This window comes from Haplochromis burtoni, unplaced genomic scaffold (assembly GCF_018398535.1).
Source record: "Haplochromis burtoni strain Fernald_Lab_line unplaced genomic scaffold, NCSU_Asbu1 Contig_20, whole genome shotgun sequence".
NCBI classification, from domain to species: Eukaryota; Metazoa; Chordata; class Actinopteri; order Cichliformes; family Cichlidae; genus Haplochromis; species Haplochromis burtoni.
Genome location: NW_024582381.1, coordinates 1,036,504 through 1,050,361, shown reverse-complemented (window position 1 = coordinate 1,050,361; position 13,858 = coordinate 1,036,504). Strand labels below are relative to the sequence as shown.

The 13,858-nt window shown below is 40.2% G+C and overlaps 1 protein-coding gene across 3 annotated transcripts in view; it reads right to left on the bottom strand.

The window, feature by feature from the left end:
* Positions 1-121: 121 nt before the first annotated feature.
* Positions 122-13,858, bottom strand: part of LOC102300988 (inactive dipeptidyl peptidase 10) — a 138,588-nt gene continuing 124,851 nt past the window's right edge. For 2 of the 3 annotated variants that reach the window (XM_005919372.3, XM_014332725.2), the window contains exons 19-26: positions 10,719-10,788; positions 10,237-10,431; positions 10,104-10,158; positions 9,908-10,007; positions 9,335-9,393; positions 4,705-4,780; positions 4,345-4,418; positions 122-1,376 (exon numbers count right to left, since the gene is read on the bottom strand). In XM_005919372.3, the coding sequence (XP_005919434.1) occupies positions 1,260-1,376; positions 4,345-4,418; positions 4,705-4,780; positions 9,335-9,393; positions 9,908-10,007; positions 10,104-10,158; positions 10,237-10,431; positions 10,719-10,788 (746 nt within the window). In that variant the 3' untranslated portion in view covers positions 122-1,259. The remainder of the gene's footprint in view (positions 1,377-4,344; positions 4,419-4,704; positions 4,781-9,334; positions 9,394-9,907; positions 10,008-10,103; positions 10,159-10,236; positions 10,432-10,718; positions 10,789-13,858) is intronic. The other variant, XM_042218574.1, reaches the window with a different exon arrangement.

Genomic DNA, 13,858 nt, shown 5'->3' with positions numbered 1-13,858 from the left:
AGGGGAACATTTCAGTGATCTATACTAGTTACATTAGAGTGACCTTGGAGCTTCATGAATATATGCACTGTCACTTTAAAATCAAAATAAGCTATTAATGCAACACACAGATCTAAAAATGTCAAGTTTGTCAGTTTATTTGAGCGTACAAATGTTTCCAAGTATACAAATGTCAACTACAGAGGGCAATATATATAGGGTACATGAGATGCAGTTTGTCAGGCAAGTGTAGAAGTGTGAACAGCACAGGGTTATGGTCAACAAACAATCAGTTTGCTACTGAAGGAAAGATGCAGTATTTATTACAGGAGTTCTGTTGTGGCCAAAGCGCACTGTACAGCATAGACTGCTTATCTTACACATGAACTTTCTCCATTCTCCACTTTAATTTCTTTTCACATTTTGTGGATATTAAACACTGTGTGGAACAGTAAAGGTTCAAGCTGGTCACAAACATCTGAAATTTATTCATCTATTTCTAAAAACATAGATGAAGATATTGTTAAACTAAGAAATCTTCCCTGAATAACACAATTAATACTTTTAATATGTCACATGGCAATGTGCGCCCAAATAGCAGATTCATCTTGAACAGACACACAGGTTCCTTCTAACAAAGATAAAAGAAGAAATACAAAAAACTAAGACTCACAGTAACTTCCTTTTTGAAACTTTCATATTAAAGGTTTTCTTTACCTGATTTAAACAGCATGGCTAAACCCCATTTCACTCTCTGTTACATATTGTCATACGATATTTTTGTATTGCTGTGTTTGCCCGAAGCTCAGAAAAGACTATATGAGGTAAAGGCACCTGCAGGAACTGTTTGGTGATTCGGTCTGATAGTGATACGATTTGGTGGATTTATAGGTGATTTTTCTCTGTTCACAGAATGTATTCACATGAATTCACAGTAGATTTCAGGAAAGATACAAAAAAAATACAAGTTTCTTTGATTCCCTGACATTTGTATGCATTACATGGTACAAACATTCAAAACAGAACTCTTAATGGTAGTATAATATTAACCTATCTTTTGTTTTTCCCCACAACCTCAGATTCACTGCTCTAACTTTCTTTGCATTCCAACAAATGTGAAGGGACCTAACTTAAATATTATAGGTCAGTGGGGTTTTATTAATCATTTTTATCAGGCAGCAGATGTTCAGGGAAACACAACCTCTCATCGTTGGCTCACTACAGCAGTTGCTCCAGCGCACTCTCCATAAAACCACCTTACCACAGGAGCTTACTTGGAGCTAATCATCTTCATTGTACCCCTCCTCAAAGCAGCGGTTGAAAAAGTTCAGCACTGAGCTCAGAAAGTAGTGTTGACTCTTTACTGAAATAATGTTGTGTCCTTCATCTGGGAATATCTAGTCAGAAGGAAATGGAAAGGAGAGTCATTATTTCTTTGTAATAAAAAACATAGAAATGAGTTATATTCTAAGTGAAAGAAAGGAGTTCCAAAAACAAAATAAAACACTGCCTTGATATTAACATCATAGTACAGCCAACAAAACTACACCAGCAAATACCAGTTAGCATTGGTAATAATCAGCTGACTTTGATGAAAGACAAGAAAACAATGAACGGATGAACTGGTGACGGTATGTTCTGATCTGCGGCTAAGGATCTCCTGCTAAGATCTTTTTGCCATATAGCACAGGGAACCTTCACTTGTCTTGTAGACTCTAACCACTGGATGCGCTCAAAGGACTAACATGCTAACACTATTAGAAAAGAAAGAAAGAAAGAAAGTGTACTTTATTGGTCCCCGTGGGGAAAATCCCTCTCTGCATTTAACCCATTCACTCAGTGAAGCAGTGGGCAGCCATTGGGCGCCCGGGGAGCAGTGTGTAGGGACGGTACCTTGCTCAGGGGTACCTCAGAGTAGCTGTTCAGGGGAATCAAACCCCCAACCTTCCGATCATGGGGCCACCACTCTACCTACTGAGCTATCCCTAGGCAAGTGGTTATAATGTACTGACTAAGCAGGAATTGTGAGAGTTCAGGCTGGGCTACTTGTGTTTTCTCTTTACACATTTGAGCAGAAACTGTTCAGAGGTAACAACATAGCAAACATGCTCCAGTGCTACCCTATGGTCATCAGGATCCACAACCCGCACCACCCCAAATAAAATATGCAAATACAGTGACTATATAGAATCAATCTAAAGTGTATAAAGGAATTGAGACACTCATGTTGAAGAATACAATTACTGTAATAAACTAATTAAAAAATTAAAGGAACACTTTTTAATCAGAGTTTAGCATCAGTTATATTTTATAACTTAACTTTGATATGATATTGATCTGTTCAGTTAAGCAGCAGAGGGGCTGTCAATCAGTTTCAGCTGCTTTGGTGTTTTTAAAAGCTCCTCTAGTGCAACAGTTACTAGAGGGGTAACAATGAGAGGATGGGAATTAGAGAACCCCCAAAATAGTAATGGCTTTGCAAGTTCTTTGGGGGTTTTTTTTAATGTTTTTTTTTTTTTTGCATTTGGCTAGCAGGGCACTGCTGTGAATGTATCTGACTAAACAATCAGAAACAGACTTTATGAGGGTGGCCTGAGGTACCAACATCTTCTAGTGGGCCCTGTGCTCACACCACAGAGACTGATTGGCATTTGCTACAGCATTCCAGAATTAATAATCAGAATAAAAATCCAGCATGATTTTTCCCATGGAGATCTGAGGAGTTTTCAAAGTGTTGTGATTTTTTTGAACAATTTTGTTGAGCAGTGGGTGTTAAACATGACATGTGACCATCATGATCATGTTCGGGGGAGTAGCATGCATCTGAGTGCAGGGAGATGGGATATACATTTATTTTAATGACATTACACCCTTCTGCTGATCAACAGCTGGTAGAAATGAGAGAAACTTGAGTTCTAACATGAGTATACACCGAATTCCTTTTTTAGTATGAAAAGTATCTCAAAAGAACAAAAGTGTAGGGGTCTGAGCTGTACCATTAAATGAGTTTTTATTTTAAATACCTCTTTTTAATTGGCTACATCACTGTGGTAGCCAGTTTAAAAGAGTGTATAACTTGGTCTGGAGCAGATTAAGTTTTTTTTTTTTCTTACAGTTTTCACTGCTTCATTTCCAAAAGAACATAACATTACAAAGTAGCTGCCCTTTTATACGCAACCCGCCGAGGCATACCTTACTAATGCCACTAAAGAAAGCTGTGATGGAAGTTACAGTAGTGTAGTGTAAGTCACAACATCACATGAATGTGAACGCATTCAGATGATGATTCAGAAAATATGTCATCTGTTTTAATGCTGGTATTAATCTGCTGCCATGTCAGTTCTACACTGCTGGAACTCCAACTAAAAGACTGAAAATTGATCAGTTACATTTTTCAACTGTTTATCATATTTCATGTGCCAATGCCAGTGCCTTAACATTTCTCTTTAATCTGGCCTCATTTAAAAGTGATTTCCACATCTCCATCATCAGACTACAAGACTGTGTCAGACTTAAATGCACTGAAGCCTATAATATTTAAATTTACCTTTAATGTGGAGCTTGCACATCAGTGCACTCGTAGTGCAGTTGTTTCTTTCTAATTAATAATATTAATTGTCATTTATACAAATTCAATAGTAATGGCTCTTAACTTATTTCAGCACCATGGGTGTTGCCATTAGATTTATTTATTTATTTTTATTCTTCATAGGTCTCTGTGGCTAGTTTTTCTGACAATGTTTCAGTTTGAAATAAGCACTTTCAAAAGATGTCACATGCAGCTTTGTGTAGCCAACTAATGCAAATGAAAATCAAGCTGAAGGATCACAGTTTTAACAGACTGGGGGAGATCCAGTAACCACTGCAGAGGCACAAATGCAAGGGGGCATGCCAGGACTTTTACTGAATTATCTAATTATCATCTTATACGAGAAGATGATTTTGAAGGCGAAACCAGCCACATTTAAAACGGATATTATTATTTATTTTTTTTATCTTTTTTTCTTTTTTTTTTATCTTTAACCACAGTTTGTAAAATCTCGCTGACACAAAATAGACTGTTTGGAAAATTATTCATATAAACGTTGCCTAGCATCTGCTCACACAAGCAGCTGTCCACAAACATTGCTTTAATTGCCAAGACCTGATTATCTTGTGCAGCAGAAAGAAACCATCACATATCTGACCACACTGCTTTCTGATATGGACACATGGGAAAGCAGAAGCTTTTGTTAAATGACTTTTCAGCCTTCAGAGAATAAAAATAAGAAGGCTGGTTGATAAATTCACAAACACAGCACATGGGTCCGCTCTTGTTAGGGAGCTGAAATGAATGTCATGCAGAGAGGAGATGGCAGAAGTCACCTGGAGAGTGTAGTTAACATTTGATGCAGACAGCAGTTTAACCAACTCAGCAGAATGCTGGAAATGAACATTGGCTGTCAAGAGAACAAAGAGTTGCAATGAGAATTTACAATGCAATAACTTTGCACAACAACCATTCACCCCATTATGCAGAGCATTGTTAGGAATTCAGTAAAATAAAAGAAATGCAATAGTTGGACTAACACTTACAGTTTTTTTTTCCTTTGCATTCATTTTTATGTTAAATTTGCAAAAAAGAATTGTCAGTATGTACTTATTTACAGTTAATTTGGCAGTAAACCCTACTTAATTCTACAGCTACATATCTGCTTCATCATGTTTATCTATTCCCATGCTCACCATCTGCTGTGCCGTGGATAATAAGAAAGTTCAATGGACTTGCAGGTCCTGTGATGTTGCTGAGCAGACTGGAAATCTGCAGGAGACAGTGAACAGTCACCACCCAGTGCAGAATCAGACACAGCTTAACTATATCAGATTTAAATCTAATAAAACAGCTCATAATGTTGAAGCCATTAGCATAAAACTTTGGTTAGAAGACAAGAAACTACATCTTTAAACAGTATCAGTTCCCACTCATAAATATTTATAGCAACTTCTATCAGATGCAACCAAACACAGATGGAAGTGTCAGTAAGCAAGGGTGGATGTACTGAAGTAACAAAACTGTCAAGTGACTGAGCAACAGAGATCAAAGCTTCCATTAATGAGTTTTAATTTTGCGCTGCCATCAGCAGAACTTTGTACTTTGCTGATCTTAAACAGAAACTTCAGTTGCAAAGGTGAGAGGAGAGGCAGTTTGGACATCTTAAAATCTGTTTGCATCTGGTGGTGCAGTGCTAGAAATACTGCGGAAACAACAGTTTTGATTTTTCTAGTTCAACCCAGACCAGACCAAAACAAACACATTTTTCTTTTAGTGCCTGCAGTGTTATTTATCCATGTAGATTGTTTTTTCATTAAATTTATTGGGCATAATTTAGAAACGCATACACCTGTGTTTATTACAGCCCATAATTCACACTGCATGACAGAACATAACATAAAGCCAGTAAGTCTAAAAAACTCGCTGTGGACTTTGGACTGTGGCAAAGCATAGACCAAAGCACGGCTATAGAAACATATCTAAAACTTTGAATGATCTAGGAAGCACAGCGGCCTCAATAACTGCAAAATGAAAGATGATTGAAACTACCAGGACTTTTAGCTGTTATAAGGTTCAGACATTGCCAATGAGATATATATATATAAAAACACCCAGCACGCCCCTGCGGGCGGTTTATCCTTCAAGCTCGGGTCCTCTACCAGAGGCCTGGGAGCTTGAGGGTCCTGCGCAGTATCTTAGCTGTTCCCAGGACTGCGCTCTTCTGGACAGAGATCTCCGATGTTATTCCCGGGATCTGCTGGAGCCACTCGCCTAGCTTGGGAGTCACCGCACCTAGTGCTCCGATTACCACGGGGACCACCGTTACCTTCACCCTCCACATCCTCTCGAGCTCTTCTCTGAGCCCTTGGTATTTCTCCAGCTTCTCGTGTTCCTTCTTCCTGATATTGCTGTCATTCGGAACCGCTACATCGATCACTACGGCCGTCTTCTTCTGTTTGTCTACCACCACTATGTCCGGTTGGTTAGCCACCACCATTTTGTCCGTCTGTATCTGGAAGTCCCACAGGATCTTAGCTCGGTCATTCTCCACCACCCTTGGGGGCATCTCCCATTTTGACCTCGGGACTTCCAGGTTATACTCGGCACAGATGTTCCTGTACACTATGCCGGCCACCTGGTTATGGCGTTCCATGTATGCCTTGCCTGCTAGCATCTTGCACCCTGCTGTTATGTGCTGGATTGTCTCTGGGGCATCTTTACACAGCCTGCACCTGGGGTCTTGCCTGGTGTGATAGACCCCAGCCTCTATGGATCTTGTACTCAGAGCTTGTTCTTGTGCTGCCATGATTAGTGCCTCTGTGCTGTCTTTCAGTCCAGCTTTGTCCAGCCACTGGTAGGATTTCTGGATATCAGCCACCTCCTCTATCTGCCGGTGGTACATACCGTGCAGGGGCCTGTCCTTCCATGATGGTTCCTCGTCTCCCTCCTCTTTCTTGGGTTTCTGCTGCCTGAGGTATTCACTGAGCACTCGGTCAGTTGGGGCCATCTTCCCAATGTATTCTTGGATGTTCGTTGTCTCATCCTGGACTGTGGTGCTGACACTCACCAGTCCCCGGCCCCCTTCCTTCCGCTTAGCGTACAGCCTCAGGGTGCTGGACTTGGGGTGAAACCCTCCATGCATGGTAAGGAGCTTTCTTGTCTTTATGTCAGTGGCTTCTATCTCCTCCTTTGGCCAGCCTATTACCCCAGCAGGGTACCTGATCACGGGCAGGGCGTACGTGTTGATGGCCCGGATCTTGTTCTTACCATTCAGCTGACTCCTCAGGACTTGCCTGACCCTCTGCAGGTACTTGGTGGTTGCAGCTTTTCTAGCGGCCTCTTCATGGTTCCCATTCGCCTGCGGGATCCCCAGGTACTTGTAACTGTCCTCTATGTCTGCAATGTTGCCTTCTGGTAGTTCAATCCCCTCAGTTCTGACTACCTTCCCTCTCTTTGTTACCATCCGACTACACTTCTCCAGTCCGAACGACATTCCAATGTCATTGCTGTATAGCCTGGTAGTGTGGATCAGTGAATCGATGTCTCGTTCACTCTTGGCATACAGCTTGATGTCATCCATGTACAGGAGGTGGCTGACAACTGCTCCGTTCTAGTTATATTATATACTATATTATATATATAATATAATATGATAGAGGTGGGAATCACCATACATCCCACGATACGATATTATCACAATACTTAACGCACGATACGATATTATTGCAATTTTTTAAAATATTTTGCGATATTCAGATTCTGTACATAAAGGTAAACTTTATCAATATTCATTTTATCTAATATCAAAGTCTCACACTCAGTCTCTCATTTCAGTCAGTTTTATTGTTGACAAACTGAACGGTTTGTATTACAGTCTAGTCCAACTTAACTGAATGCAACCATCTGGTACAATTATAGCTATTCTGAACTATGCAATTTATGAAAACTATGCAGCCCCTTCAGCAACTGAAGAATTTGAAAGTAAATTAAAACAAAATATAATTTTACATTAAATAAAAAAGTTTTAAACTTAATTAAAATAAAACATGTCTTAAATTAAAATAAGTAAACTGTCATGTTTATTGCTGCCAAAAAAAAGTTAAACACATTTGGACAGTGAAGGAATGTCAGGATTCTTGCTCAGAAAAAGGATCAACATGCTCTGAAGTCAGGCAGCCAGTCCACAAAAACTTTTTTGTAACAAAATATCGATTTCTGCTGTCCCTGTATCGATACATTATTAGCAAACAAAATATCACGATACTACACAGTATCGATTTTTTCCCCCACCCCTATGTAATATATATAATATATATATAATATATATATATATAATATATATACACATACAGTTGATGGCTGCACATAAAATAGCAACGCAAATAAACCTCAGCCACTACTGGAGCAGAAGTGACTTCTACAGTGGCACAAAATAAAAAAAATCAACACACATTTATTTTTAGCAAAAATTCAGAAAAGGCACAGGGATAATACATTTTTTAAATTCTCCACAATCAGTGTACACTCACTAAATTATGGCAACAAAATGAAGGTTTTGCAAGCATGGCTTGCAAGTATGTAATCCCTTTGCTGCTGCAAATTGTGGTGAAAACTTGATTGTGATTGACAAATTAAAACTAGTAGGCAAAATTTATAAAAACAGACACACCTTTCTAAGATCCCATGGCTTACACTGTACATTATAAATTATATACACTGCAGGACTTAACCTAAAGCCTGCAAGTACAAGAAACTCACTGGAGACTTCTCACTGTGCTGAGATAAAGATCAAGGGAAACACAGAAACTGAAACTTTAAGTGTTCTAGGGAGCATCGTGACCTCACTGACTGTTTGGAAACATCGGAAATGTTCAGAGAGACAGGAGTCCAACCAAAGTGAATGATCAAACAATGAGGGCTTTCATAAATGAAGTTATTAGTGTCCAAACATAAAGATTTCAAGAACTTCTCTACAGAAAGAGGTTAAGGAATGATGACCACCTTAGCAGTACTATACCAGCCAGGTCTGTATGTAGCTACTCTGAATAAAAAGGTGCAGCACGATAGTGCTTAGTGTTTGCTAAATGTAAAGTTAAAAAACAAATGAGAATATACTATGATCTGATCAATCAAAAACTGAACAACGTGTGCCATCAGCTGTTGTTATCAACTATTAATACTTTGATACACAGAATCGTGGTGGAGGTAACTTCATGGCATGGGTTTTCTTCTCAGAGGCAAAAACTTGGAAACTGATCATAACTGGGGAAAAAATGAAGTGCAAAAAGAGTGAAAGTTTGTATGAAAACTCTGAAAGAGATGGAGGGCTGTATGCTGCAAATATAGAAGTAGATTTACAGAAATTCTGTTGTGGCACTGACAGATAACTTGCATGAGGGTTAATTTCATGTGGTTAGTTACTAACTGTGCATTTTTGCACTGTTCAGTGCTTTTTCACACTATGCCACATCTGCAACATCTTTGGTTTCCTACCACTAAACCCAGTCTTGTCCCTTTACATATTTATCACTTCCACTTACCTGGGAAACTTCTACACCATCTGTTCACTTTTGAACCACAAATACTTACAGGAAAAAAAAAAAAGGGATTAAAAAAAACAACTCTCCCCTTTGAAGTGTTTCCTGTAAGTATTTGCTGTTAATGTGAAAGTTTTAAATCCCGTCATCAATCTGTGAGTGTCTGCATTCAGTATTCTTGTATTTAGTATTAGAGTTGTGACATAAATAAGAATTATTAGCTAGATATGAACATGTTATATGGAACATAATAACCCAAAAACCCACCACTAACATACAAGTGTACCTGGTATTTGTGGTCCTCTCTTGCTGGAAAGCCAAAGTATTTCTCAGTGAAGGCAGACCCTTTATCGAAAACCAGAATAAAACTGTTAACAGACATGGCATTGTTGTTTTAATTAACACATGATTAATTTAATATTACTTCTTCACTTCATGGTGGACAAATGGTGATCATTAATGACCAATCTTACTGCTCAGTGGAACCCCGACTTACGAAATTAATTCGTTCCCGAGGGTCTTTCGTAAGTCGAAAATTTTCGTAAGTCGAAGCACCCATCTCGCCTTTTGAGTGAACGCTAGGCTATAGGCTAATAATTGCTTACAACACTCGAGTGAAACAGCTAAGCGCGAGTACGAAAGCAAAGGGGTTGTCACATGATTCGGAAGGCATTGTGGGCATTGTGGGCATTGTGGGCTCAGCCAATCACAGCCACCGGATTTCGTAACACGGGCAAAACACGGGCAGAAATATTGCCCTTCAGTGCCTTCATAACTTGAATTTTTCGTTTAACGGGGTATTCGTAAGTCATAACTATAACTAGTGACAGTGTTATTGTAAAGTCTTGAATAAGCTTACCATACAATCTCCAGTTTGTTATAGGAGTGACAGCAATGCCACACCTTAACACAGAGCTGTGGGAAAGGACCAGGAGTGTGGACAAGAAGCCTCCATATGCCTAAAAAAATATAGAAAACAATGTTTTTGTGAAAAAAGAATTAAATAAATTGCTAATTTTTATGCGTGTTTTAATTTCAGTTAAAGAGGCTGTTACCTTTCCATAAACTCCAACTCTGTTGGCATCAATATAGGGCAGCTTTACCAGATGCCTGAAAATTAAAAGAACATTAACTAAATATCATTTTGTACGTAGTTTGTATGTAAATATTATCTGTACCAACACATACTCGAGTGCTGTGAGCTGATCGTGAACGTCAACAGTTCCCAGTCTCTGGAAAACCTCGTGTAAGATCCTCTGACCCTGGCAGCCACTGCCCCGCCCATCCAGATGGGCCACAATGACATCATTGGAACTGACCAGAACAGAGTCCCAGCTCAGGGAAAAACGGTCACTCACAGCCTGACCACCAGGGGTGCTGTCACTTTGGAAGGCAAAAAGAGTTTAGAGCACCAAAGTTTTCATGAAAGGATGCAAAATAAACTACAAAAATTGAAGAAATAATAACAACTAACCATTATGTTTTAAACACCAAATGGCCTCTAAAACATTACTCTTATACTCTTCTGGAGAGGAGGGCGGTCCCTATCTTTAGGTTGGGATTTCACTGTAGTCACTGTATAAACTCACTCTACAGTTCTTAACACTTCAACTGAAGCAGTAAGGCCGACAATGAGGCATTCTCAAAGTTGTTAAAACAAAGTTACGTACAGGACAAGTAAAAGTGGGTACTCCTTCGCTTCATCCAAAGCTATCGGGACGATTAACTCCAGGCGAAGTGCTGCAAAATAAATCAGTGTTCAGCATTCAGTCCATAGGAGATTTTGGTGAAGATTCAGAATGAATTTTTATATGCAATGCATGTACATCTATCCCTCAGACTACATCAAAGCTCTGTGCGCTGCAAGGTCAACACATCATTTATTGGTTAATAAAAGAAATGGGAGAAGAACTGAGACTTTAGAGGTCAAGGCAGGTAGCACAAAGCTGGTATTTGAAAAGATTTACATTCATTTTAGCTTTAGTACATCCTTTAAATGGTACCATTTAATTCAGTTGACAATCAAAGACAGCGTGACTTGAGTCACCTAAGTGGGCAGTGCATGGAAGTTTTCTCTTTTTTCTATATAATATCATAATATGTGATGAGGTCATCAAAGTTTAATTTGATAAATAGAATACAATAGATTAAAATAGAATAGAATAGCCTTTTATTGGTATTGTACATGTACAACAAAATTGTGGGTGCTCCATGCCAACCGATCAGAAATAAAATATAAGCGCCAAGACAGCAGGAATAAATAACAAACAGCAGAAAAATATACAAACTAAAGGAAGATATGTAAAACAAGACAAAATGCACAGACTGGAGAATAAAGTGCTTGTAAATAGTGCAAAGGACTTGGTTTGAATAGAGTCTGTGTGTGAATGGCCCGAGTGATCAGGGTTACTCAGACCATGGCTCAGATTGGTAGAGTGGGTGGGCAGGTGTAGTGTGTGGGGGTGGTAGTGTTTGTTACCAGTCCGAATGGCCCAGGGAAAGAAGCTGTTTATAAAACCTGAGGTGTGGGGACTGAATGACCTGAGGTGCCAACCAGAGGGCAGTGGGTCAAATAGGTCGTGGGCAGGGTAAAAGGGGTCTCCTATAATCACCCTTATTTCCTAATTATGTTCCGAGTCCTAAAGTGTATATTTATTTTCTTACTCTTCTTATATTTATTGTTTGTTTTCTTGCACTGCTGTAACTGGAGCCTCGTCGTCTCGTATCTCTATATACTGGACTGTATGTAGCGGAAATGACAATAAAGTTTACTTTGACTTCAGCACAGCAGCGAGAGCTCTCGCGCTCACTTTTCACATACAGAATTTCAAAAAAACATTGGTGCAAATTATAACTCTGTGTCATAATGTCTGGTGTTTTTGTGTTTGTTGGTTTGTTTTTATTTTGTTTTATTTTGCGAGTTGGTTATTAGATGCTGCTCCAGCCAGTCAGTGAATCCCCCGCCGCCCCGCCCTCTCCTCCCTGTGCCGCAAGTACCTCGCAAATGGAGGGTGCCCTTACTCCCAGCAAATGTGCGATAGAAAGCCGATCGGTGCCTATGCCATTCACAAAATGTGCTGGCTGACGTCGGGGCAGCATGAGTACGAGCAAATTATTTTTTTTTTGCCGATGCCCGTGATGCCGCCCCCCACCACGATGCCGCCCCGGGCAACCGCCCGTGTCGCCCGTATCAAAAACGCTGCTGATGCTAGTCATGTATCATCCATCACTAATTCTCTAATTTGACAGAGACTGTTAACATGTTTGACAAGTTTCAGGCAAAACAGTACACTTTTTTTGTTCCTACTGCACGATTGGGCAACTACACTAAGATTAGAGTTGGATGTCTCGAGACCGGTCTTGAGACCACATTTATGTGGTCTTGGTCTTGTCTTGGTCTTGTCTTGGTCTTGTCTTGGTCTCGGATCCCTCGGTCTTGTCTTGGACTTGCCTCAGATCGACATAGTGGTTGGGAGATTTGGAGTCAACAGTATCCATGACACACAACGTAACGTTCGATAATGTGTCATGCGCAAAAACATCAGCTCTAAGAGCCGTGCTTAGAGAGTGCTTTGTAGTGAATCAGAAGAGTCAACTCCCATTGAGCGAGAGCCGGCTCCTCACTTAATTTCCTTTCGCTGCTCAGCTCTCACACAGTGGCTCAGCTATGCTCCAATCCCTCCATATTGTGGCCAATCACATGCGAGGATATAGGATAATATCATTATGTGAAAAACAGAGAGGGTGAGAGACGCGACAGTCAAGTGGAGCGTGCGTCTGTGCTCTCTGTAAGTCAGTGAGACAGTAGACAACGGTGAGGAAGGCTGTGTGAGTGCATCGCAAAAACACATAAATATGCCCGACACCCATAAACGAAGCAGCATCTGGCTGAACTTTAAAGACTTTTTTTTTGTCTCGGTCTTCGTCTTGACTTGGTGTGTCTAGGTCTTAGTATTGGTCTTGTCTCGGTCTCGGTCTTCATCTTTACTCGTTCTGTCTAGGTCTTAGTATTGATCTTGTCTTGGTCTCGATACCCTCTGGTCTTGGTATTGTCTTGGTTTAGGCGGTCTTGACTACAAGTCTAACTAAGATAGTCTGGTAATACATTGTCCTCTGGTGGTGAACATTTTAGTTAACATTTGTAGAAGACAATCACAAAAATAGAGACTTAGGAATATTTTAATGGCAAGGAATTGCCAAAAATACTCATAAGAATCGGAACTTTTATGTAAATAACGAATAAATTCTTCTTTTGCCACTTTGCAGGCCAGTTATCCATCCATTCATCAATAGAATTCCCAAGCCAAAAAATTCCAAGCATTTCGGGCCTCCTCACATTGGAGCATGTGTGGAACACCTGACCTTGGAGGGATCGAAGAGACATCCCTGTCAGATTTCCAAACTACCTCAACTCACTCAAATTCTTGAAGTGGAGAACAATCACCCTCAGACTGGCTCCACTACAGACAGGCATATTGGTGGGCTTGAGAAGATCCTAGAACTATTCCTTCCAGTGGGAAGCTATGCCATCAGTTCAACTTCCACTATATACAGTATATATACATTGTGGGTGGGAAGTATTGTACAGCATTCTGGCACCTCCTTCAGGTAGTAGGGCCACAAGAAGGCTGGCCCTTGTGGCTCATATGGGCTGAGCCTGGCCCCATGGGCTAAGGCCCAACCACCAGCTTGAGCTCCTCCCCTGGTACTGGCTCCATTGTGGGGCCCCCAATCCTGTACCATACCTCTTCCTGAATTACACTTAGTTTGGCTCTTCACTTAGAAACAATTTGCCTTGGAAGACTCTAGC